Genomic DNA, 27,683 nt, shown 5'->3' with positions numbered 1-27,683 from the left:
AACTTATTCGATGTAAGTGGATCAATCGGACAAAATTTGCAAGCTTTGCTGGAGGTGCGGGATGCTTCATCTTTTGGGGGGGCCTTTTCCTCTCACTTGGAGTCCTAATTTTCTTTGGGGAGTCTCTTTTCTCTCTTTTGGGGGAATTTTATGTACATGGGTACCTCATCAGGCTTGACTTGCCGGGACCCATTTCTACATCCACCTAAGCTTCGCTTATGGGGGGGTGTTAGTGTAGTTTTTTATTTTTCCTATTTTGCTAGTTTTTTTCTACACTTTTAATAATCTCGCTTAGGTTAATAAAGCATGTCTTATTAGGTGAATGGTTGTGAGGTGTCACCTTCCTACATGTGAGCATCCATTAGCTATCTTGGGAAGATACTTTGTTATCTTTAGTCCAATAGATGGTTGCTCCTCATTGGTTGGTGTTGTCACCTCCTCCCTCTTCCTAGCCTATATAAGCATGCTACCTGGCTTATATTGGGTGCTAACACCTTGCCAGATATCTGAGATCTGTTCGGGTGCTCATAGTTCTTGATGATGTGGACCATGTAGATCAACTGGATGCTCTTGTGCCTGAGGAAGACAATTTAAGGCCGGGTAGTCTGATTGTTGTTACTACACGGCAACTTGATGTTCTTACAGGGTGGAATATTTCATCTTCATCTGTTTATAAAATAAAAGGGCTGAATCCATCTCATTGCAAGCAACTTTTTTGCTAGCATGCTTTTTTACAACCCCTTCCAAAAGATGGATTTGGAGAACTTGCAAACAAATTTATAGATGTCTGCCATGGGTTGCCATTGTCCCTTAAAGTTTTTGGCGGACAATTATATGGTAAATCTGAACAATATTATTGGGAAAATCAATTAGAAAAGATTACCAGAGTACTCCCCGGTGATATTATGAAAAGTTTAAAACTCAGTTATGATGCGCTGGATAGTGAAGAGAAGGAGGCATTCTTGGATGCAGCTTGTTTCTTTATCGGAGAGCATAAAAGTTTGGCAGTTGAAGTATGGAATGGATCAGAAGGAAATGGTTTGTACAGTTTTGAAACACTGGTTAGGAGGTGTTTTGTTGAGGTAGATGAGATGGACTGTATAAGAATGCATGATCATTTAAGAGACTTGGGAAGAGAAATCTCAAGGCAACTGTCGTCTCATCGTCTTTGGTTTCCCCACCAGGTAGAAGTGAGAAGGAAAATTCAAGATCCGCGGTCAAATTTTTGCTCCTGCTTTCCGTTGCATAGGAATGTAAAGGTTGAAAAACAAATAGAGGTAATAGATTTTTTATTTTTTAATATTGAACAAAACTATTTACACTGAATAGAATATTCACTTAGTTGAAAGAATAGAATAAACCAGGCTATTCATAAATACATAGCAGTCACAATAAGTCTGAAAAAAATAGTCATTTCATAAATTGAATTGGTTTTTGAAGTAGTTCAAATATATTACAGTTTTGAAATTGTTTCACCTGCTATTAGTTATGTTGGAAACGATTCATGTCTTTGGCATTTCTTTAATAAGATCCATAGCTGCAGGAAAAAAATGTGGAGGAGGATGTCAAAATAAATCCAGAGAATCAAAGATGTCTAATATCAATTGTTAGAAAATGCAAAAATACATCTAATTATCTAATATATGCTTTAGAATGGCTTACTGACTCAATTTCAACATCACGCATATTTGTAGTGTTCACTAAATGCAAGTGATGTTGAATGCACATTTCAACCTAAACATTATGCCTGTTTGCCAAATTATCCCTTGTAGAAAGTGTATTGTTTTTAATTGAGTGTTTTCTTATGGTTTAGAAAAAAATCAGCATTCGAGGAATATTGGCCACCTCAACTAGAATGGAGTGGGTTCGCAGGCATGGAGATTATGTTTGTCTATCTACATCCTGTGTTTGTTTTCCTTCCTTCTAATTCTAAGAGTTTTAATTGACTTTTTTAAACTAAATTTCTTTATATGTTTTCTCTGGTTAGATGCCATACCAAACAATGTTGGAGCCAGATAAATCAAGTCACGAGGGTAGGAAAGTTGTGTTTTACACAAATGAAGGAATTTGGACCCTGTCACCTTCTCTAGGCGGACTAAAATATATTGTGGTTGAAGGACATGATTTACATCAAGTTATTGGTGAAGCATTGCATGAGCTTGTCTGGCTTCGTTTGTTTCATGCCGGGCGGAGAAATCTACCTTGGCATCTTTCATTGAAAAAATTGAGGGTTTCAGAAATTTGTGAAGAATATGGCAGAGACAATCACTTCAAAGAACTGTGGAATGATGCCAGCAATGTGAGTATCTTCCATTTCAGCTGTTTCAAACATTTGTTTGTAGTTTAAGAATATTGTCAAATGTTTAGCATCATTATGTCAAATATATACTGCAGGCTCCTATTCAGTTAAGAGTACTGGTTATCATTGGCTGCATTGAGTTCCAAAGATTTCCAGAGTCGATAGGATCTCTCAAGCATTTGAAAAAGTTAGTTGTCAACAGCTGGTATTTGAAGAGTCTACCGAGCGGTTTTTGCCTCCTCCAATCCTTGGAGCATCTCGAGTTGATGTGTGATAACCTATCATCTCTCCCTGATAATTTTGGTGATTTGAGGAATATGCGGTATCTATGTTTGCAGTGCCAGCATTTGAAGAAGTTGCCAGTCTCTTTTAAGAGGCTAACACTCCTGCAATATCTTGAGTTGATATGTTTTTTCAAACGCACTTTTGAGTCAGACATCATGGAGGACATGACAAAGCTGGAGTATGTTGATCTTTATGGGTGCACTAATCTGGAAGAATTACCTCTTCAAATCACAAATCAACGCTCCCTGATACAGCTTCATTTACATACAGAGAGTTTAAGGGAGGTACCAGTGAGCATTGGTCAGCTGAGCAAGTTGCAAAACTTGTCTATCTTTAGCAAGTTGCTGACAAGCCTGCCGACTTCTCTTGGAGATATGTTCTTGTTGACTACTCTGACAATTGATTATTGTGAAAAGCTGGAATCTTTACCAGACTCTCTGGGGCAGCTTAGTATGTTAGAGAATCTAAGTATAAAGTCTTCAGGAGTGAAATCCTTATGGGTAGGGGAACTGATCAATCTTCAAGAGCTGCTGATACACGACTGCCCAATCAGTGAATTGGATCTTGTGTCCGGGTTGTTGGATTCTTCTCTTTGTAACCTTAAGAAGATAAAGCTAACGTCAACTGAATTGTCCAAGATCTCCATCTCCGAAGATTGTTGTCCCAGCCTTGAGAGTCTCACACTTCGTAATAACAGCAATCTAGTAGAGATACAAGACCTCTCAAAGACACTTGAGAGAATCACTTTGGTAGGAAGTCCCAAGTTGCAAGTGCTTCCTGGCTTTGAGCAATTTTCCTCTCTCCAAGTATTTAAAATCTATGGCTGCTATGGAGTTAGAAAAATACATGGTTTGGAACATTGCAAAGCATTGGATAAGCGTTGGATAAGTGATCAGCAGATCAGCTGTTGAGAGTAGCATTGAAAGCTTGCAAGTAATGGTAGTATATATGCATTTATAATTCTAATTATTTTCAATCGTTTGTGCATATGCTAATATGTTTGATGTGTAAAGGATTTGCAGAAATGGCTAAAAGAGGAAGTATCATTCCAATACTTCTGTCACTGACTCCTTCAACAGCCAGAAAATCAAATCCAAGCCATCCCTCAAATGGCCCTCTGCTGCATTCTTCTATGTTTTCTTATGAATTCTGAATCTCCAGGAAATAGGAATAGATGGGTAGGGACAGCGGTCTTTACCAGACATTCCACGTGGCACAGTTTCTTCACAGGGCGCGTACAATCATGGGTAAAATATAATTGGTGAGTGAGAAGTGGACATTTTAGCATTAATTTTCAGTTTTAATCTGACAGTTCTGTTAACCTGTTAACTCTAATCATCCTCTGTGAAATGATTGTCTGCGTTTGGTTTCTCTTTGATCTGCGTGAATGGAAGATGAACTTTGTTATGTGGTAATCCTAACTAAGCAGAACTTCATGTTACTTTTTGAGCAACTTCACTGTTTATGCAATCTTCTTTGTAGTCTTCTATCTCAAACAGTGGTTTCAGCATTGTATAAACTAGCACTTGAATCTTTAAGGAGTGCAGTGGTTATGCCGGTAATAAAATGTATGTAAAATGGTAAATTGTGGTGCTGATATGAAAAGATTTACCATTATCTTTTTTACTACCTAGGAGAATATGTAGTGGACTACCTAATGTTACCTTTCATACACTTTTTGGATCTTTTTGGTTAAGGAGATTCCCTCATGTAATGTTCCCAATGGACACACCTGAGAGTAAGTACTTGATGGAAACCACCTGAGGGAAATGTGCCCAAGGGAAACCACCCAATGGAAAGCGCCCGAAGGAATCCACTCGAAGGAGCTGCGCTGGAGGTAGCCGAGGCCGCATCGGAGGGAGCCGAAGGCTGCGTCCGAGGGAGTCGAGGCTGCACCGGAGGGAGCCTGATGCCGTGCCAGAGGGAACTTGATGCCATGCAAGAGGAGTCCGAAGGCTACGGAAAGGGAGGTGAAGGCCATGGGGAAGGAAGATATTAATGTGAGATTCAACTCATTGAAGACAACTATGAATCACTTAATAATGCTAGAAATTCACCAAATATCAAAAGTAAGCCACATATAGAGATGTAATAAATTGTAGACAATTCTCAATATTATATTATAGACAAAGATGGCACTCGGACTTGCCAGATCCAAACAAGTAGTATAGAGGACGAAATTGGGTGGGGTTTAATCCCACCAAAACCATAAAAGCCAAATAGGGAAGATCTCTCAACTCCAAAAAGGCAAATAACACAAAACTCCAATAGGAATTCGCATACAATAAAATAATCCAAATCGCATACCTAAAACAACCTACAAGATGGCCTTATAAAGGGCTTTAGGGAAGCTTCCGAAAGGATTACAAAAATGTGGACAGGCTGACAAGTTACGACAAAATAAAATAAAGAGCGGGCCTCTTTATTAATTAAATCATTTAATTAAATAAGTCCTTGTGATATTATTTGATTTTTAGGACCATTTAATCAATTAACCTAATTAAATATTCTATTAAAAATTGGGGACATCGCAAATCCTTGTCGCCCAAAGATTGCTTGTACTCAAGCAATTTGCTATTCAATCCACACCATCAATTCTTGGATCCGAATTCAAATGCACAAGTAGAGCATGTTAATTGACATCAAACCTTTGTTGCAACACACATTCATCTAACTTCCGCTGCGCTACTCTGATATAAACTTTGTTGTACTCTTCACTATGATTGCCAATTATGCCAATCAGTGAAATCCTTTACATTGTCATGTTCAAAAGTCTCTTTGGGTATTGTCATAGGCACAGATGTTGACGCTGGCACAAACTTAGTCACTAACACGACCAGAGCGACCCCTATTATACTCCTGAATCACAAATGCCCTCTGCATAAACCTTGTAGAATATTTCGAATGGACAAACCCTTCGCAAAGAGTACCTCAACAAAGGAAGCCTTGGTTGTGCTTAGTGGGTAGGAGGGAGTCGCAACCTTGAGTACCTCATTGAAGGGAGCCTCAATGGAGAGAGACTTGATGGCGGTATGCAGTAGGCAGGTTGTACAGTCAATTAGCCAATGTGCCTCGACAAAGGGAGCCTCAACGAAGAGTGTCTTAGTGAAGGGAACCTCAATGAAGAGTAACTTGGCAAAGGGAACCTTGACCATGAGTACCTCGACAGAGAGCCTCAACAAAGAGTACCTCAGTGGAGGATGGAACCTTGATGACAGACAACTTCAACTGTGAATAGAGCTTCTGTGGTACACAAAATTTCGATGACGAACCAAGCTTCTACAATTAAGATCTCCTTAGTAACATACATGGCGACATGAATAGCTATTGCGAGGGATGCAGCCACAACGATAAACACACAATGGTGACAAAGACAACCATGATGACGAGGGGCACAAACTCGACGACGACAGACATAGAGTCGACGACGATGACGGTGATGGATACAAACTCGATGATGGATAGAAGGATAACAACAGACACAATGGAAGTGATAGACACGGACTCGGCAACAAACATGTTGACAGACATAACTACAACAACGAACATAGACTTGACAACGGACACAAACTTGGTGATAGTGACTGACACGACCATGGTGACAGTGATAGACATAATGATGACGATAGAGACAATAATGCTAATGGATACAACGATAACGACGAACATAGACTTGACGATAGAGATGTCAACAGACATAACTACAATGACCAACACAGACTCAGTTATGATGACGGACACAACGATGGTGATAGACACAATGACGGTGGCAGACATAATGATGGTGATGGAAATAATGATAGTGGCAGACCCAATTATGGTGATGGACACAACAATGGCGACATAGAAAACCATGACGATGGACAGGGCCTCAATGACGGATGCGGCCTTGATAGTCACTACCACAACGATGGACATGATAGACACTACCTCAGTGGTAGACACTAGCGACGACTACGACGACAGATATAGCCACGACGCTTGATGATGGATACAACCATGGTCGATAAAGACACAATGACAAGCTCACAATCTTGAGAATAGATATTTCCATGGTGAAGGCCCTAGCCACAACAAACACAACCTCGGTTATAGACATAACCTTGCTAATGATCACAACGTTGGGGGCGAACATAGCCTTGACAACGACGATGTATAGAGCCTCAATGATTGACACAACCTTGGTGACAAATTAATCCTCAACAATGGGAAAAACCTCGATGACAATATCATTGATCAAGACAACCTCGAGCAATACTTCAGTGATGGACACAATTGGATCCTTCCATGTTGTCTTCGCAAGATCCATGAAAGAAACCTCTTCATGTTTCAGGTGTTCTGCCCATGTAGGTGTAAAACCATCTCCATAATCATACTAATTGGTATTGCCATAATGCCCACACCAGTCAATATTGCCATGATGTCAATCAACACTTCCATCATTCCTGTACTCGTCAACACTATGCCAGTCAGCATTTTCAACTTACCAGCCCACATTGCTACTATGTGGGGTGATACTACCGTTGAACCTACAGCAGTTGATATTGCCACCATACCCGTACGAGTCGACACTATGCTAGTTGACACTATGCTAGTCGACACTTTTACCATGATAGATGACACTTCCTCCATATCGATCAATGTTGCTACGTTGTCAATTGGCACTCCTACCGTACCTATACCTATCGGCACCATGCGAGACATGTCCATTGTACCGAATGACATTGCCACAAGGCTAGATGACACTACCACTTTACCTATACTAGAGGGCACCATGCCATTCGACATTTCAACCACACCAGTCAAGAGAAAGTGCTTGTATTGACCAGGATCCCAAAGAAGCCAATCATAAACTATATTGATGTCTAGATCCACAACCTGCATGTTATCATCAATCTCCTCATAAACCTTATAGCTCATGTAGATCCTATCATTTTAATGAGGAAGTTCTTCACTTGGAAAATTTGCAATCATGCACGACTTAGGCACAATTGAAGGATAAAATCCATAATCAATCAACGGTAGTAATTTTTCCTCCACACGAGTGTTGGTAACATCTTCACTTTTAGGTTCACGATTCCCTTGATGGAACTCTAGATCATTATTCATGCTCTCTTCAAGATTTTCATTCCCTACGCTAACAACATTGTGAGGCTTCACTTTAGTATTGGCTTGGTTGTCATCCTGTTTCAAATTTTCTCCATCATAAATCTTGCTTGAATCATTAACAATATCTCCATCTTCAATCTTCTAATTATCTCGAGACCTTTGTTGTTATATATATATATGACTGAAAATTCTATTTATGAAATGATACTTCAATATATTATATAACATACCAAATATAGTTGAATAGACAAAATTGAAACGCGATTCACAAACCATAAGTTCAAACTTGAAACTTGAAACTTCATAACCATTACCAATGATCATTTAACAAATTAACTTAGTTTAAGATGCAAGATTCAAAATTCATTGTTCAATTATGAACATTGAATATCATACATCATAAAGATGCTCATGATGACAATGAGCCAAGTAGCATGAAACAGTGAAATGAAATAATGTATCATAGCCATATCAAACGAGTACAATCAACAAAATGACAAAATGTCAATAATGAGAATGGAATCATCCCAAGTGCTCTCTAATCATCCCCTATATCAAAGTCCTCATCACTGGAACTACTAGACTCCTCGTGGGTAAGATCCTGATCCTCTAAAGGAACACCAACTAGCCCTACATTGGCTTCTGCTACATTGTCATCCTCATCAATCTGAGCTAGATCCTCTAGCTCCACATCCCATCGTGCTGCAGGGCTCTCCTTGTATTCGCGTGTCTTGCGATCTTTGAGCCGCAAAAAACCATGTACAACAACCAACTTCTCCACTCTCTTAGAGGTAAGTTTGTTCCTCTTAACAAAGTGAATGAAGCTATAGGTGGACCAGTTCCTCTCTATAGCTGAGGAGCTAGACACCTGAGATAACAAAGTTGAAACTTACAACTTAAAAGTTACAAACAAATGTTCATACAATTTTTAACAAATGATAAATGGTAAATCAATGATTATTGAATCAATGATTCATAAATTAAAATCAGTAAAGTAAAACTCTTAAAGTTAAGATTATAAAGGGCTGGAATTAGTAATTAGTATTACAAAACTGAGAAAGTAGTCGGATGGCTAATGAGGTGATTATTGACTTCTGTGACCTATGACATTTCCACCACAAAATGGGATTCTTTTGTGCCATGGTTTTGAGATCCACCTTTGCAATATCCGAGTATCCTACAAGTTACAAGTTTACAACATAATATTAAAATAACTTAAATAAAGTTATAGGTAAAGTAACAATTAAAAGAACTTATAATTATAAAGAGTTTAGAACACTGAATTAAGATTTAAGGATTACTTGAAAGACTAGCAAATTTGGACCACTCGGTGCGAATCTCACTAGCAGTCTCAATATCATACTGTACACTCGAAAGTGTCCCACTCTAAACCCTTCTATCCAAACAATTCCATGAGTTGGAATGCTTGGATGCCGGCTTAGAGCTCCCTATCCATGGAGTGCAAGAGAGTATATTTCAAGAATAAGAAAGCTCTCAGATGAGCCTTAGAGATACTCTTCTTGCTAGTAAACCATGCAATGGGAGGTTCCAAAGACAAGATGCAAGAATGCAAATGTCCCAAGGAGTTCCTCAAGGATGCAATGCAAATGAAGATTAAGCTAGAATGAGAATGTCAAATGCAGCTATGCTAGAATATGAATGAGAGTGTTACAATCCAAATATTAAGCTATGTGAGAGATTATTGCAAAATAGAAACTAAACTAGCATGCAACATGAATCTAAGCTAAAATGCTATGGTATGAGAGAATGTAGACAAGAAATAGAAGTTCTCCACAAAGCTCCAAAGAAACCTGTTAGAAAACCTGCAGCATAACAATGTTCAAAAGATGGATGGATTGAGGGGGAAAGCTCTCTCCCTTTTAAAGATGTATGGACGGTGGAGATCAAGATGAAGATGGTGGATGATCAACGGTGGAATTCGAAAATAGGAGTGATCCATGTGCACACACAAATCAACCAATAGAATATAAGTTGACTTGTCATATAAGACAAAAGTCACAAAGCCTTTTCTTTTAATTGCAAAATAGAAAAAGGACTTTATGTGTGCACTTTAAGTGGGTTAGAAGAATGGGGTCTTTTATTTAATTAAAAGGGGACATGTTCTTTTAATCAAATAATGAACTTAGGATAGCATAGTCAAACTATAGGTTATAATCAAATAAATTGATTATTAGCAATTTGGCTTAGGTAAGTGATTAAATTAATTTAGCCAAAATGTTGAAAAGGGGGCTAATAGTCTAGATGACCATTTTTAGGTGATTACACATACATCTTGGCAGTGCGTCAAAAGAACCCATTCTTCACCTCATCCTGAAGTGGTGTGACTCTACCAGGCCTAGGTATGTACCACTTTGGGTTCAATGCATAGGCAGCCATGTGCAAAGGAGTGTTCAGCTTCTCCCACCTATAGTGAATGATAGGCTCAATGTGCTCTGTATAGAATGCTAGAGTGGGGTCTCTCTCACACACAACAACCCTCATCTGCCCAAGCATGGAATCAATGCACTCATAAACCTCTCCAAGGCTAGGTGAATCTGCATCTCCATATTTGATCACATGAAACATTGGAGTAATGATGGAGACTATGTATTTTGCGTCACTCCAAAACTGATCATTCTTCATTGTCTCCTTTACCCTCTTCCCCTGCTCTATTCTGGACTCAGGCCATCGATTCCATTCTTGTGTCTTAACCATGAGTTGCAATGGCTCTTGCAACTCAATCATTCTCCCAAGAGAATGTAATATGATGCGTACCCGGTCTCAACTGGTTTCAGGAATTGCTTCTTTGCAAAGCTCCTAAAAAGTGCATGTGATGTATGGTGATTGTAGATAAACATCTGCACCTCTCTCCCATCATTAACCACCTTTCTAATCCACTCTATTTTTCCCATGTCTTTGGGTGCATTGTTCATGGCATGCACACAACATGGAGTCCACCAAATATGCCTATATGGCTGCCTCAACAAGCCTCCTTGCAGCTTTGCACACATGTGCTGCATCTGTCACAACTTGGACCACATTTTGTGGCCCAACCTCCTCAATGGCTTCCCTAAGCACATGAAACTAAAAATTAGCATCTTTATGATGCCCTGAACAATCAATTACCTTCAAAAAGCATGGACCCTTGGTTCATGTAACCATAATGTTGATGAGTGGACGATGACTAATATCCATCCACCCATCCATGATAATGCTGCAGCCTGAATCCATTCAACATGCTTTCATTTGCTCCATCAAGATCCCAACCTTGTCATAGGCTCTATCCAACACTGTGGTCGTCAACTTGTAGTCACCTGGTGGCACATATGATGGCTCTCCCTCGTTCACTGCCATGGACATCACCCTCACAAAATAGGGAGATCGAACCACACGTGTAGAGATGCCATTGGAAAAGAAGAAATCACCAACAACATCATCTAACTGGTCCCTTGCATGTGCATGTTAAATAAATGAGCAATGGGGTTACTACCACTATGATTTGTAGTTGCTTTCCGTTTCCCCCTATTGTTATCGCCCGTTGAATTGTGTAGGTGAGGAAAAGGATGGTGTAGGTGACATAGTCCCTGCTCTCTGATGCAAGATACAAGTAGATGTATCTTGTTGCCCCTATAACTGTTGTATACTCCGTCCTTGTTGCCTAACAGGCAAAGATCTAGGCACTGGAACATCAATATCATCAGGAATGCCCCATAGTTTGTTTACTTCAATTTCCTATTTCACATTCTCAGGATTTGACAAGAATATGCATGCGTTCACACCATAGCTAGTCCAAAAAAGGTGTGCATTAACTCTTGTAATGTTGCCAAACCATTCTCTGCCACATATACTACACTTCCATTTATGTGTGCCACCACTTGAAGGTGTAGGGTGTTTACCGTACAGGGTAAAGATACTTTAGCGCATGTAGTATAGCAAGATGCAACACAAAATAGATACTTTATTCATATATGCAATATGCACTGAATGCTTACAATCTGCATACAATGATTACAACCATTCCAATGATGATTCAAAGTCCATTCTGGACGATGTACATATACCTTCCTGAAGGGGTGACTCAAGTGTTATGTGCCCGTTCAGCTACTATTCTACGCGTCGGCTACACTATAGATTTTATCGACAACATCATGCCCCCCAAAAGAAAAGTCGTCTCTGGACGACAATACAACAAAACTCAAAATAAACTAAGTACAGCAATGCATAAATACTAAATAGAGGGATGCATCTTTGGCTTAGTGGTCGTCCGCGCCTTCAACTTGTTCAGCTTTGCCCGTAGCTTGTAGACTTGCTCTTTCCTAACCTTTAGTTTTGCTTCTACTTCCATCTGAAGCTCTAGAGCTGATTGCATCATCTTTGCAATTTCTCCCAACTCTTTCTCCTTTTCTGTTACCACTTGTTCCTTTTCTGCTACCAATTTCTGTAGCTGACTCTGTCTGTCTAACAGGGTTGTCCTCTCGGATTCCCAAGCTACCTTATTGGATTCCCAGGCTGACCTCTCTGAGGCTAACCTGGTAGCTGATTCCTCCCAAGCCCTCTTAGCTGCTAACTGATCCGCCTGGCTCCTCTGAAGAGCGTAATACGCCTCCCTGTATAACTTCACTATCTTGTGAGTCAAAGCCTCTACTCGACTCTCCATACTAGGATCTCTCATCGCGGCCCAGTCCTGTCACATCTCTGTAGTCTCCACATCTAGCCATCCGCGTTCCTCAAAACACACTGTAAAGGTAGCCGGGCATCCTAATCTCATAAAAGATATGACTCCCTCCAGCTCCTTCACTACTGAGTCCAACGCTTGAGTCTCTGTCGAAGCTAACACCTGGCGAGCCCGAGTTGCTAGAGCTACTACATCGACAAGAAATGCCTCTCTCATCCCTACCTCTTGCGCTACTGGATGTTCTTGCTGCACACCCATAGCCCTCTTCATTGCTTCTACCATATGCTCAATAATGCTATGCGGTAATCCCTCAGCCTGTGTTTGACCAACCTCCTGTGTCTGCAATGGGTTCTCCGAAACTACTTCCAACGTGGGTGTCAGCAAGTACGTCATCCGAGGTGCCAGAGTACAGTGGAATTGCGTACTTAAGTAAGCACTTAGCTTCTGGTTTTGACTCTCTCTATCTCGCTCAGGTGATGCTAATAGTGCCTTGTCTATTGTAACCACTGCATCAGAACCCACTACATCCAATCAAACACCCGATGCCCCCAACTCCTCGCCTGCCGATACCTCCATTACCTTTGTCTCTGTGTCCATCTTAGTATCAGGTACCAATGTCTCACCTCTTTCCTCTGGTAAAGTCTCACAAGTCGGCTCCATTTTTACCTTCGGAGCGGCTATTTCCGTTGGTGACGGATGTGCCTCCACTATTGCCTTCGAAATAGATCGTGTCTCTACGGCAAGCTACGTCGCTGCTAAAATTGGTGTCATGACCACTGGCTGCTTGAACTGACGAAACCTTGGAATGCCATGTATGCCAACAGGAGCCAAATGCGCTGTAGTTGAAAGTGTAGGCCGTGGGAATCTCAATGGCGTAGCTGTAATCACCTCTACCTCCTTGTCCTCTTCCTCTTCCCCATTGGTACCACTCTCCTCTCAACCACTATCTGTGTTTCCACTGTCTGGCCTTAGTCGTTTCTTTCCGATGGTTTTGGTGCCAAGTGTATCCAGATGCCTCCATTGCATAATCGGTGGTTCCCTAGGTGTGAGTGGTCCCGGTTTGGCTTCCAGTGCATCAGTGGGGATCATCCGCATCGTAGCCTCCAGAAATAGGCCGATAGCATAATGCAGCATGTAGAAGGTCTTGTGTTGCAATGTCATGAATTCCAACATCCGTTTGGTCAACAATGCTGCCCAGTCATATACCCTACCATGCAAAATCCCATTCACCATCACTACATGTGGAAATAAAATATCCGAGGCGTGGCTAGAACCAGTGAGGCGGCTCTTCACGATGTCCATCAAACAGCGCTAGTGGCCTTCTTGAATATTAGATTTCTTTAACCCTCTGCCCTTTGATGTGTCTGAAAGGGCTCCTGCTCTGCCTACAACAGGTCTCCGCACACGAGCTGTATCAACTGCATCTTCACTTCTCGGCTCATCTTTTTGGGTTTACTTTCTATTTTTCTTTCGCCTTGAGCATGGCCAGGTATCCCAAATACCTGTGTGAAGTCGGCCGATTTGAATGACACTATGTTACAACCAAGATATTCAAACGTACTGGTTTGAGAGAACTTGTCATATGTTTCTATCATTATGCGTAGAAACCCTTCGTAGTCTCTGATACAAAATACTGGCATTTGCACCACCCATTCTACCTATGCTTTCTGGATACTAGCCTTCACCTGGTGGTTGTTTGGAGTCTCTTGCCACCACTTTTGGCATTCTGCACCATTTAACCCTTTGAATGTAACACTCTGCACTGTAGGAATATTTGTCGCCGCCGTTTGTTTTGGTTGCTTTACTTTCTTCTTACTTGCACTTGTATTGGTCCCTCTTGCTACACGAACTCCGGATGACAATGTCATCACATTCCTGTTCATGGTTGAGTCTTTGTCCAACTTCTTTTTCCAAGCCCTTTTGCCAATTGACTACATAACTGTCACTTCTTTTGTCGTTTTACTGGATAGCTCACAAACCGTTAGGTTAGTTGTTTTTTCCTTACAAACCTGTTTGAAAAATTCCTCTCCTTCCGTATGGATCCGTACGACCCTCCTTCAAGGCTTTTGCTGTCCCTAACTTTGTTCTCTATTTGCTCCCTAAATCACTTAGTGCGTACAACCAACCAAGCTCTTGTCACTCAGTAATCTTTAGCCGTACATCGTATAACAACTCAGTATTTCATGCCGTAGTCCAATTCCAGGCTATACGAAACAGGAAGTATAGTCTTGCATTCTCCTGAGGCCGTATGGCCCTCACTAATATTCCTCTGGTGGTTTGGTTCTCCATACGATCAGCTTTTATAATGCCTATAATGTCACATTGAACGACGCTGATCTTTCCATTAGTTTGTATGACTACCGTACGACCCCTTGAGCTTTGTTTTGCTACCCTGTACACCATACGGTGGCCTTGCTTTTTAACTTCCTGTCACCGTACAACGTATGGTTCGTGCATAGGCTTCTAAAAGTTCACACTTCCTTGTCCCGTACGGTCGGCATGCGTTTCATCCTTCTTGTCCTATACGGCCTCCTATGTGTTGGCTTTATTGGTGTCGTACTTCGTACGGTTAGTGTGAAAAATTTTCTTGTTTCGTCCTTCTAGTTGCTGTATAGTGAATGGTTTTAATTTATAGTGAATGGTTTTAATTTTAACAATATCAATCTTTCCACTCTTCAAAAATTCCCTCCCACCGTACACTGTATGACTAGTTCTTTTATTCCCTTTTACCATACATCGTATAGTCTCTTGTCTTTCACTTTGCTGTTCCAACTCTTTCATCTATATGTTGTACGGCCTTTGTTCTAGGCCTCTTCGATTTTCTTTCTCCTCTTCCTGCTTCTGTACGTCGTACGGTTCATACAGTTTACTTTCATCCACTTTACTGTTGTTTCTTTTTCCTAGCCATATGGTGCAGTCTTTCCACTAATTGTTCTAATTTAACAATCATATTCCATTCTTGTGGCTTCCGTACTCCTTTAATACTCTGATCTTTTATTACTTTATTACTTTATTACTTCGTAGTGGCACTCAAATTATGTTCAACTCTGTCTTTACTTGTCTTACATATGTGCAATATTTACAGTCGTTCTTTAGTTGTTCGTTGGCGAGGCAACATTTCTCTAATGATATATTTTTTACTTCGACCCATTTACTGCATCCGGTATTTCTTTCCTGTCTAACATCCATAACTTGATTGCGCCGTTATCGCCAACTTCCCGTATCTTGTATGGTTCGACCCATTTGACTTTGAACTTCCCAGGTCTGATTTCGTTTCGTCCGTTATACTTCAACACTAACTGGCCCGGTTGGAACTTGTTTAATTTTAAGTGCTTATCATGCCATGCCTTCTGCCTGTTTTGCATAACTTCAGTGGCCCACTATGCCTGCAGCCGTCGCTCATCGAGTTTGTTCAAGTTATACAATCTTTCCCTTAAACTTTCCATGTCGCCCAGCGTGTTCTAAATTGCTATCCTCAAACTTGGTACCATGAATTCTGTTGGTACCACTGCCTCCTGCCCATACATCAACTGGAATGGAGTATCTCTGGTCGTTACTTTATATGAAGTACGGTATGCCCATAAGGCTGATGATAACCTCTCTTCTCAATCTTCTCCTTCAACTGCACAGGATTCATAAATCACTCCGACTAGGATCTTGTTCATTGCTTCGGCTTGTCTGTTGGCTCGCAGATAGTATGGGCTAGACAATGAATGATAGATTTTTAATTCAGTAGTGAGCAGTCGGATGACATGATTAACAAAGTGTCCTCCCTGATCACTTGTCAATTGTAATGGAATTCCGTACCTGGTAATGATTTGCTCATAAATGAATCTCGCTGTGCTTACTGTCGAGTTCTCCGGGAGTGTGCGTGCCTCTACACACTTAGGTACTCTGTCGCTACCACAATGTATCAAGATCCTCTGGTTTTGCTCACCTTCAAAGGTTCGAAGAAGTCCACTCCCCATCTTTCAAAGAGTTCCTGTGCATGCGAGAGATTCAGAGGCATGAAGTCCCTTTTTAATGGTTTCCCTGCTCGCTGACATGTGTTGCATGCAACGACCCACTTCCTGGCATCGTTGTGTATGGTTGGCCACCATAGTCCTGCCAGAAGTATCTTCCGCGCAGTTGTGTCTGGCCCCATGTATCCTCTTTCCAGTCCTTCATGTGCTTCCTTTAGTACCTTTGGAATTTCCTCCTCTAGGACACACTGCCTTAGAATTTGATTAGGTCCCATTTTGTATAATAGCTCGTTGATTAACTAGAATGTTTGGCTCCTCAGCACCAATTTCCTTCTCTCATTTGGTGGCATCTCGCTCGGAAATTGTCTCGTCGATAGATATTCTTCGATACGTGCGTACCAAGATGGTAGTACTATAACATGAAATAGCCGCGCATTTGGAAAATCATCATTAACTCCCTCTGGTGGCACCCTTGACTTTATTCTCGACAGATGATCTGCAGTTACATGACTTTTCCTTGGCCGCACCAGGATCTTAAATGTGAACTTCTGTAATAATAGCAACAATCGACTTATTCTTCCTTGAATAATCAGCTTATTCACCAAGTATAGTAGTGCTTGATGATCTATGTAGAATACGAATGGCATCGCCAACAAGTAATGTTTGAACTTTTGCATTGCATACACCATCCCTAACACCTCTTGCTTTGTCGTACTATAGTTTTTCTCTACCTTCGATAACAATCTACTTGCATAATACACTGGATGGTCCAATCCGTGGTCACTTGTCTGCGCCAGTGTTGCTCCAATAGCATAATTCGATGCATCTACATGGACATGAAATTCTCTGTCCCAATTTGGATAGGCTAGAATCGGTGCCGTGGCCAATCTTGTTTTTAATCCCTTGAAAGCTTCATTCTGTTTAGCTTCCCATTTGTAATGTTCACCCTTGTAGTTGATTTTATCTAGGGGGTATGAAACTTTTGCAAAGTTCTTAATAAATCTTCGGTAATAATTGATGTGCCCTAAAAACAACTTCACTTCGGATACCTCCATTGAGGGTGGCATCTCCGAGATTACGCGGACCTTGTCTGGATCTGTCTTCAACCTTGCTTTACAAACTATGTGTCCAAGCAACTTTCCCTGTGGCACCATGAACCTACACTTTTTTGGGTTCAATGCCAATCTTGCTCGTTTGCACCTCTCCATGCATTCTCCGAGTGCCATTATGTGTTTATCCTCTTCGCTAAAGATTGACCAGACATCTAGGAATGCTTTAAAACTTCCAATAGACATTTTATCAAATATATGTAAGATAATCCTTTGAAATGTCGCTGGGACATTGCACAATCTGAACGACATCTTGTTGTATGCATATACTCCATCTTCTACAATGAATGTCATTTTTAATTTATCTTCCTTAGCGATGGATATCTGATTGTACCCTGAGAATTCGTCCATGAATGAATAAATCGCATGCCCCACTACTTCCTTCAAGATGCTATCTGTAAATGGTATCGAAAACGTGTCTTTAATTGTTACCGCGTTAGACATCAGAAGTCTGCATATTCTTATCTGCGTTGTGTCCTTTTTCAGGGATATCATGATCGGTGATACCCACTCACTTGTCTGCACTCTGAAAATGATTCCTACCTCCAGCATCCTATCGATTTCTTTCGTGACTTGTGCTGTATGGTTTTTATTCATTCGGTACGGCTATTTCCATACGGGTACTGCACCTTCGATCAATGGTATCTGGTGGAAACATAGCTCTAGTGGCACTCCTTTTAAGTCTTTATACGTCCAAGCAAAGACATCCTTGTACTCCATAAATATTTTGAACGCTGTTGCTTTCAAAATTGGGTTCCAATTGTCTCCTACAAGAATGTTTTTCGGATTTTCCTCATCACCCAAGTTCATTGTTTTCACTGTAGGCTCTTCATACTTCATTAGTTTATCTTCACTGAACGTATGGGCCAGTGTTTCATCCACCTGCGCTTCTTCCTCTTTTAGTTCACTATACTCCTTTGGAAACTCATTGCCTTCTTTTTCTTCCTCGACACCCAACATATTGCAGCTCGGAAAGAGCTCGTAATCTTCCATCTGCCAGTGTAGTAGTCTGTTCACCGAATCTAGGTTGTCATCAGTTGACCCTCCTTCCAATCTCAACACCCCTTCTTCATCTAGTTCCATCCTCTTTTTTCCTTTTTCATCACTCTTGCCTTCACCTTTTGAGTCTGACGATGCTGCCTCTTCCCCTGCCATTTGTGTATATAAGTCAATTATGAATCTTCTGCCTCCGCGCTCCATGGATAGGGTGTTCCGTTTCCAATCATGTTTTACTTTTGCTTGCACCAACCACCCCTGTCTGAGGATGGCATCGTACCCTCTTATCTTCAGTGGGATGACCACAAAATCTAGTAAAAATGGTTGCATCCCAATCGTTACCGGTTGTGCCATCAAAGTTCCCAACAGTTTTATCCCATGCTAATCTGCCATGAGTAACTGGAAAGTAGGGGGCCACAACATGGGTTGTCTTAGCTTTTTCCAAATATCTTCCGGTAGCACGTTCACAACCGATCCTCTGTCTACAATTGTATCTGAAAGCACAATGCCCAAAATGCCCATCTCCACTACTGCCAGATGCCTTTCTATTGTAAGTGCTAGTAGCATTGGGTCTGTTGCCATTGTTCCATTACTTTCCCTTCTTGTTTCCTCCACTCTTGGGGGTGGCGTCATATTCATAATAGCCGTTCGCACTGTGGCATCGTGAGAAGGTCATTTAATTAATAGGAACTTCTGTTTGCATTATTTGCCTCATCATGTTCTGTTTCGCCAAGTTCCTTTTCGAAGCTTCAGCAGTGTCTTTGACTTGTGTGATTTCCTTGTTTTCATCTACCTTTCTATCTCTGTTCGTGCTTTTTGTAGCCTCTCCTTCTCTTCTTCTACATTAGGGTATTTTGCTTTCTTCACCTGCTCCCGTGTGACTGCCAGGACCTTCTCATCACATGTTTCAATGCTTAATAGATTTACGCCTTGCTTTGGGCATTTTGAATCTTCACCACCATCTGCATAGTAGCTACGGTGTCTCCTTCGTAGTACAGCCTCTAGCGAAGTGGCCCAGAGATTGCACGCACGACATTGAATCATCAGCCGTCCACTCGACTCCGGCCTCCATTGTTACTATTGTTGTTATTGCCACCCCTTCCACATCTATTATTGTTGCGATATCCTCCCAAAGTTGCATCGTTGCTTGTGTTGTTTCCGGTGGACACTTCCTGCGTTAGTAACACTTGTTGGTGTCCTTTTCTTTTCATGTTAAACGGGCACTCCTTTAGGGAATGTCCCACAATCTGGCAGATGTCACAAAACTGTTTCTTCAGGCATGAGCCCTTTGTATGGCCATCCTCTTTATAGTCTGTGTACCACAGTTTTTCCTTCATTGTGTCCGGATTCTTTTTCAAATTCTTAAATTCTTTTATCATTCGAAGCATATCTTTCTGTAACTACTGCTACTCTCAGAGGATGAATCATTTGAATCCAACAATTTATGCTTTTTCTTCTTGTCTTTTGTTCACTTTCTAAATCCAGCACACGATTATACGTGTCGGCGTACGACGCGGGTGGTACAATCTTCATCTTCTTTTTTAGAACTGGCCATAGCCCCTCCACAAACCACCGTTTCTTCAAACCGTCCGTCGGTTGACTTTCCATCTTCCCAACCAGTTCTTTCAGCCGTCTGGCATAGGCCCGGATTGTTTCATTCTTTCCTTGCTTGGTGCTATATATCTCCGCTACTATTTCATTATCATCTCGTAGCAATCTGAACTTGGTTATGAACTCTTTTCTAACATCCGCCCATGTAGTCAGTTTCTGAGGGTCGGCATTCGAAAACCAATGAATTGCCACACCTCGTAGGGTTGCTGGGAACTGTTTGACCCAATCATCCTCATTCGTCACGCCATTTTCTGCCCATATGGTTTCACATGTCTTGCATTGTCTGATTGGATCTACCGATCCATCACCATTAAACTTTGGTAATTTTTCTCTGGGACCTACCATTACTACTTTCTTCTGATTTTGAGGTACTTGCTGAGCACCTGCACTATTTTGTGTACCTGTGTTGTTCTACACAACACCTGCGCTATTCCACACACCACCCGTGCTGTTTTGTACAACCGCGTTACTTCGGACAATCATCCTACTTCCGACAACCGTGTTATTTGGTGAGAAAAGATCTTCCTCAAGCGAATTTGTTCAATTCTCTTCTTGTATCATTTTGTCGGGTGTATTAGGAACAAAGAGTTCACTCCATGCTTGTGCTCCCTTGGCACTGTGAGCCATGCGAGTTGCTTCCCTTCCGTTCGGTTGCTCTACCCTCGGCATATACAGGTTAATGAACTCCTCCCTTGTTTCTTCCACCAAATTCAATCACTGTCGAGTCTCCTCCAGCAATTCTTCGGTACTCCTTGGCCTACTAGATGAGTGCACTCCCTCTGTCTGTGCCCCTTTACCCCCTCGATGTCCGTCGGCAATCTGTTGAAGCTTCCGTTTGCGCTCTGCCTACTGTGCTAAAATTAAAACTTCTTGTGCTGTGCATATGTCATCCTTATCTTTTATCTTATTTCTATCCTTGTTAAGCAAATTCGGCATTAATCTTCATAACATTCCTTCATTCCAGGTTCATCTGGAAACGACGCCAAATGTTTACCGTACAAGGTAAAGATACTTGAACGCATGTAGTATAGCACAATAGAACACAAAACAGATACTTTATTCGTATATGCAATATGCACTCAATGCTTACAATCCGCATACAATGATTACAACCATTCCAATGATGATTCAAAGTCCATTCTGGACGATGTACGTATACCTTCTCAAAGGGGTGACTCAAGCGTCATGCACCCGTTCGGATACTATTCTACCTGTCGGCTACACTATAGATTTTACTAACAACATAGGGTGTGTACAAACTATTTTAGAGGGGACTTTGGATCATAAGGACCCTAGCATACTTTGCCAAAATCTCTGAAGGGCAATCAATAGAAGGCACACATGGTGCAACATAAGGAGGCTTTTCCTCAGATTGACCATCTACATTAGCCCCATGATCACTTCCCTTGGGCTCAGGCTCATAATTAAATGCACTTGCCTCATTAATTTCTATATCTTCTGCACTTTGGCCGGATCTAGATGCCATTTATAAAATTGCATTTCACAAAATGAAAATAAAATTATAAAAATGATCATGATTCATTTCAACACAAGTAAAAATAAGTTATACAAACTAGTTTCAGCCTACTTAAAACTTTACTATTTAATTTTAGCATTTACTATTTAATTTTTTTAAAAGGAAGCTAAATAGTAAATAATAAATACTAAATACGTTTTAGCATATGCCATATTGCCATATTTTTATTTTAAAAACAATGAAAAAATTAATATAGATAATAAAAATCATAGAACTATCAACTATCTACTATCAACAAGATTCAAGAATGAAATATTAAAAAATTTAAAGTTAAAACTTGAAAGTAAAACTAAATACTAAATTTAAAAATTATAAATTGATTTCCAAAACCAAAAGAAGTTGTAAAATAAAAAAAACCTACCTTGAACTTGAGGAGACACTTGCCAAATCAAATCTTCTTGCTCCTCTTGCTCCTCTTGATCTTGAAATCCCTTGCAAAATCATCCACTAAACTCTCACAAACTCCTCCAAACTCTTTTGCTCACTTAGCTCTTTGGTGCTCCAAAACAATGAAATGAAATGGTGAAATGAAAATGAGGTCTATTGGTCTTATTAAACCTTCAAATAGACCACATGGGACCCACACCCAATTAGGGTTAGTATGCATAAAAATCAAATAAAAAAGAAATGCAAAAAACTTTTTGTTTTTAACTTTTTTGGCCATCTAGCCGGCCGCACCCCATGAGCACCCTGGGAGCACCTGAGCACCTGCTACGCACCTGGGTCTCGTGTCCTACCCAGGTGCTCGACTGGTGTGGCCGAGGTGCGGCGGCGCAATTTTGGCCGGTGGGGGTACTTGGGTGCATGACTCACTCGCACCGGGTGCTTTGGGTTACAATGAAAATTAGAGTCTTTTGTTTGTCCATATCCTTTGATGTTTGTATGACTTCATCTTGTAGCCACTTATCGATCATCTGCTTTAGACCATTGTTGAAGAGTTTATTGTGCTAAGATGACGTATACTTCATTCGCAACTCTATATAATCCTTCAGAGATATGTCTCTCCCATCCACCAATCACCCACTCTTTCTTGATACCACTGTAATGTTCTTGACAGACACACCTGAGAGTAAGTACCTGATGGAAACTACCTGAGGGAAAAGTGCCCAAGGGAAACCACCTGAGGGAAAGTACATGAGGGAGACCATCTGATGGAAAGTGCTCGAATGAAACCATCTGAGGGAGCCGTGCTGGAGGTAGCCAAGGCCGCGTCAGAGGGAGCCGAGGTCGTGCCGGAGGGAGCTTGATGTTGCGTCGGAGGGAACTTGATGTTGCGTCGGAGGGAACTTGATGTTGTGCGAGAGGAATCCAAAGGCTACGGAAAGGGAGGCGAAGGCCATGGGGAAGGAAGATATTAATGTGAGATTCAACTAATTGAAGACAACTATGAATCACTTAATGCCAGATATTCACCAGATACCAAAAGTTAGCCACATACAAAGATGTAATAAATTGTAGACAATTGTCAATATTATATTGTAGACAAAGATGACACTCGGACTTGCTAGATCCAAACAAGTATAGAGGACGAAATAGAGTGGGCTTGAATCCCACCGGAACCGTAAAAGTCAAATAGGCAAGATCCGTCACTTCCAAAATGGCAAATAACACAAAACTCCAATAGGAATTCACATACAATAAAGTAATCCAAATTGCATACCTAAAACAACCTACAAGATGGCCTTATAAAGGGCTTCAAGGAAGCTTCCCGAAGGATTAAAAAAATGCCAACAGGCCAACAAGTTACGACAAAATAAAATAAAGAGTTGGCCCCTTTATTAATTAAATAAGTCTTTGTGATATTATTTGATTTTTAGGACCATTTAATCAATTAACCTAATTAAATATTTTATTAAAAATTGGAGACATTTGATCAATGCATTGTTATGTATACCATGGTGAATGTTGAATACCGCTGCATTTCATTGTGCTATTTTGATTTGTATACCACAATAAATGAGAGAATGCTCATAGTCTTCATTCCCTAGCATGAGAAGAGAAGGATATCTCTGTTTTCTATAAAATTTAATGGAATAATTGATATTCAGTAGGATCTATAAACTCAAGTCCTAACATGTACTGTTGTAGCCTCTGTCTACATCATCAGCTGTTCCATTCACTGAAGCTACCATGTTCTGCAAGGAAATGATCACGTGGAAAACTGAAGTTGAAAATTGATCTTATTTGTGCAACTCTTCAATATTACTTTCATACAGAACTCATCCAAAATCTATTTTCTTCGAATACTATGGCTTGTGACAATGGTCGAGGCGATTCAACATTTTCTTCCAGGAACAAGAATGCCTTAAATGATCTCTAAGTTTCCAAGCCCTACTTCTTTCAAAGTCCTTAATTATGAGCTTAACAACCTCTAGTTATCTGAAATTGACAATGATGTTCCATCCTCCATAGATTCATCATGGATGGTTAAACATGCTCACATTCATGCCTACATTCTTTGCATCCTTTTCTTCATTCTCAAAAACCTGTGACTAATCTATATGTGTAAGCTTAAACCATAAACAAAATCATGATGCAACAGAGTTTACTTGTGTGAAGTCAATTCCAACAATTAAACGTTGCGAAGAATTAAAATGATGCTTGTGATGCAACTAAGAGTTTACTTGTGTGAAGTCAATTGCAACAATTAAACATTGTGAAGAATTAAAATGATGCTTGTGAATTACTCAAGGCAGCTATATATCATGTACCCTGCAGATTCTTGTCTACTTGTGCTATGAGATCTTATAAACTTGAAAGGAAAGAAACACTATAACATGAATATAAGATCTATTTAAGTGAATTTACCGTGGAGAAGATCTATAAAGATTTTACAACAATCTATCAATTTGTATAGGGCTACTACCTTCTTAAGGGCCTCTAAAATCACCTAGTGAATCAAAGTATAGAAACCTGGCGATAGAATGGGACTTTTTTTATCAATTTTGGATGAGATCTAAAGCACGGTCTTACGAATTGTAGAGGACGTTTTAACCAAAACTAAAGATGTTTGTAGTTCCCAGTTCCACCCATGCATCGAAGTGTTGTGTACAGTCGAACTCTAAGCTTGTATCCTCTTTTTGGTTGAAACTTAAAGAGGATTATGACTATTTAAACTTATTATTCTTCAGACATGTACACTGTTTTTGCTTCTGCGACAAACCTGTGCATCTACATGTGTACAGTCAGACTGCAACATTTCTAGATCACTTAAGATTATATCCTTTTTGTTAATTTTCCAAGAGGAATCTGATCATGTGAAAATATTCTAAGCTAAAACCTATAAAGAAAACTTGCATCTACATGTTATGAAGAGTCCAACTCTTAACATTTTTAGATCTTTTTGGCTTTATTAATTATTGAGTTTCATCTTAAAATAAATATTACTTAGATGGGTGTCAAAAAATTGATTAATGGTGATAAGTTTATATATGCAAATGGTTTCCCTCTCAAAGATTTAAGTTTGATCAAGTATACAAAATTTCATCATTAATCAAACTTTCCATTCCAAAGATTATTGAGTATTCTATTTTTTCTTATTAGAACAACAGAAGTTGATTATTCTATTTTTACGAACAGAATATGTTTCTTCAGAAATTGTCGCTTAAAAAGAGTGTTTTTATAGCTATAGTTGAAATTATTAATGAATCTCTGTAGCTTTTACAATATATATCCTTTTTGTGCAGATGGCTCCTTTGCCTATCTGAGAGTGGAACTGGGTGACTTCGTAGCATTCATAGGCGCAGGAAACAACCTACTAGAGTATGTTGTTAGTGGGGCAGCAGTTACAAGAACATGGACGTCCTACTTTGCTTCACTCTTGATTCATCAAGCATCGGCTTTTTGCATCAAAACTCAACTTGCTGAAGGCTAGAATCAGTTGGATCCAATAGCAGTTGCAATCCTCTTCATTACTGCAGTAATTGCCATAAAGAGCACCAAGGTTACATCGAAAGTAAACTATATTGCATCAATAATCCACATCATGATAATCAAATTATACCAATAATGGCACAGTGCACCAATAGTTGCACTTCTTTTAACTGTGGAAGACCATGTAATTTACAACATTTTTCACTATGCAGGGAGTACTCTACATCTTCCATTTGACCTTCAGTTTTGATTAGTGAAATACACAGCCAGAACAAAGACAACACGTCTGAATATGCAGTTTGCCATGTTTGTAACAAAAAGTACATATGTAGAAAAGAATTTTGAACAATAAAAGGGACCAACCATAAAAACCACAGACCAATACATACGGAAAATTTTAATCCAATACCCACATAAAAGAAGAGCTCAAACAACATCCACTACTGATTACACTTAACATTAACACTACATGCTATCTGCAACATTTGCATACATGTCTAACAGGCCATTTGCAACTACCTCAGCTGACCAAAAACGGCAGTCAATTATACCATGATGAATATTCTCGCCCCTTTCCAAAGCTCCTATTTTGTCACAGGCTCTTAGGATGCTGGCAAAGGTTGTGGAGTCTGACCTCCAATTTCATTTGCTTCAGAATTTCTAAAGCCATATCAGCAAACCCAGTTTGGGCATATCCTCCAATCACCACAGTCTATGAGACCATATTTCCTTCTGGCATTTCCTGGAAAAGCCTTGGTGTCTCACTCCATCCAATTTTATTTGCTTCAAAATTTATAAAGCCACGTCAAACCCATTCTCCGGGCATATCCTCCAATCATTGCATCCCATGAGACCATATTTCTTACTGGCATTTCATGGACAAGCCTTACTTCCTCCTCAAGATCACCATTTTGTGCATAACCCACAAGCATTGCAATCCATAAAAGTATTAAGACCAGTTTCTTTTGAGACATTTTGTCAAACAGCTCACGTGCTTCAGATATTCTTCCACATTTTGCATCCATATCAACCCGGGCATTTATAACTATATATGGTTCAGTGATGTCGTCGAACACTTTATGCGCATCCACCAAGCGATAGCATTTGACATACATGTTGATAAGCTTATTTGGAAAAACTGACTGTAGCAAAACCAAATCTCATATGGGTAATGTTGGAGTGGATTTACTGTCGCATTTCTTGGAAATGGAATTACTCTCATTCAATAACATCATTCTTGGCCCTCTGCTTGACAACAACTTTCACTTCCCTCGTGAATTTTCAACCCTCTTCCAACTGCCAGTAATTAACAAAAGCCTATTTACATTCAGACACCAACTGAGCCTCAAACTGCTTGGAAAACAGAAGCAGTCGACACATGACATGCAAAACCTCTGCCAACATGTGACAGATGTCGATGTGATGTCAACTGGAGCATACATTTTTTCCATGCACAAACACAACCTAACCTGATGATAACACAAACTGAGGAATGTGATCTCAACAGTAAGTTTACCAACGGCTGATCCAGCGTGAGGCATCTGGAGAGTCCGGCCAAAGTTCCCTCCAGAATAGGCCTATAGGTTAATTATGTATTAAAATGCTGATTGTAAATTATTATTGAGTATGAGAAATCTAATTTTATTATCAACGTCTCTGTATTTTTGTTCTGTATTTTAAATTCCTAGCTAGAGTTGTGCAGCTGTAGCTGGAAGAGAGGACTGCTTGTGACGAGAGAAGAGAAAAAAGTTTGAGAGGTCTTTCCTTCTTAGTTGTGTTGGATCAGATTGATTTTATTGTTATATGGAAAATAAAAAATCATTTTGTTGCAACTTATAGTTCCTCTTTAAATGTGTATTTTTAACATTGATTATGTTTAAATAATTTAATTTATTATTAGTCCCTATTACATAAGGTGGGGACTAATGTTTTTCAGTTCTTACTTAGTATCAGTTCAAGCCTCGATAATCATGAAATACCATCAAAACTTGACTACATGCTATGGTCCTCTGATTAATATCAATTACAATGAATTTTTTGTTGTGAAATTTCTATTTTTCTATTGGTTGAACTGTTTTTTTTCCGGTGATCTTTTTATTTTCTTAATCAGAAAATTCTGGTAAAAAAGAGCTTGGGAGTTAAAATGCAGAAGAAGATAGATGGTTGTGCCTCATCGTAGTGTTTCATGTCTTGCACGGATGGAAAACTACATCTCATCATGTTTCAT

General features: G+C 40.0%; 1 protein-coding gene across 2 annotated transcripts; it reads left to right on the top strand.

Annotated features, from left to right (window-relative positions):
- The first annotated feature begins 345 nt into the window (after positions 1 to 345).
- LOC149545229 (uncharacterized) lies at positions 346 to 27,288 on the top strand. 2 transcript variants are annotated; one of them, XM_089790593.1, is made up of 6 exons: positions 346 to 1,277; positions 1,814 to 1,885; positions 1,988 to 2,299; positions 2,395 to 3,517; positions 3,598 to 3,845; positions 25,270 to 27,288. In XM_089790593.1, exons 1-4 carry the CDS (start codon positions 906 to 908, stop codon positions 3,493 to 3,495), a joined length of 1,857 nt encoding a protein of 618 aa, XP_089646719.1. In that variant the 5' UTR covers positions 346 to 905; the 3' UTR covers positions 3,496 to 3,517; positions 3,598 to 3,845; positions 25,270 to 27,288. The 2 variants fall into 2 exon arrangements, with proteins under 2 accessions (XP_089646719.1, XP_089646720.1); XM_089790594.1 differs by having other exon boundaries at positions 347 to 1,277; positions 3,607 to 3,845.
- Positions 27,289 to 27,683: the final 395 nt, after the last annotated feature.

Source organism: Cupressus sempervirens, chromosome 7 (genome assembly GCF_028749045.1).
Source record: "Cupressus sempervirens isolate cs-2001-9-10 chromosome 7, ASM2874904v1, whole genome shotgun sequence".
NCBI lineage: Eukaryota > Viridiplantae > Streptophyta > Pinopsida > Cupressales > Cupressaceae > Cupressus > Cupressus sempervirens.
Note: the sequence above shows the minus strand (reverse complement) of the source record. Positions and strands in the feature narration are given on the sequence as shown.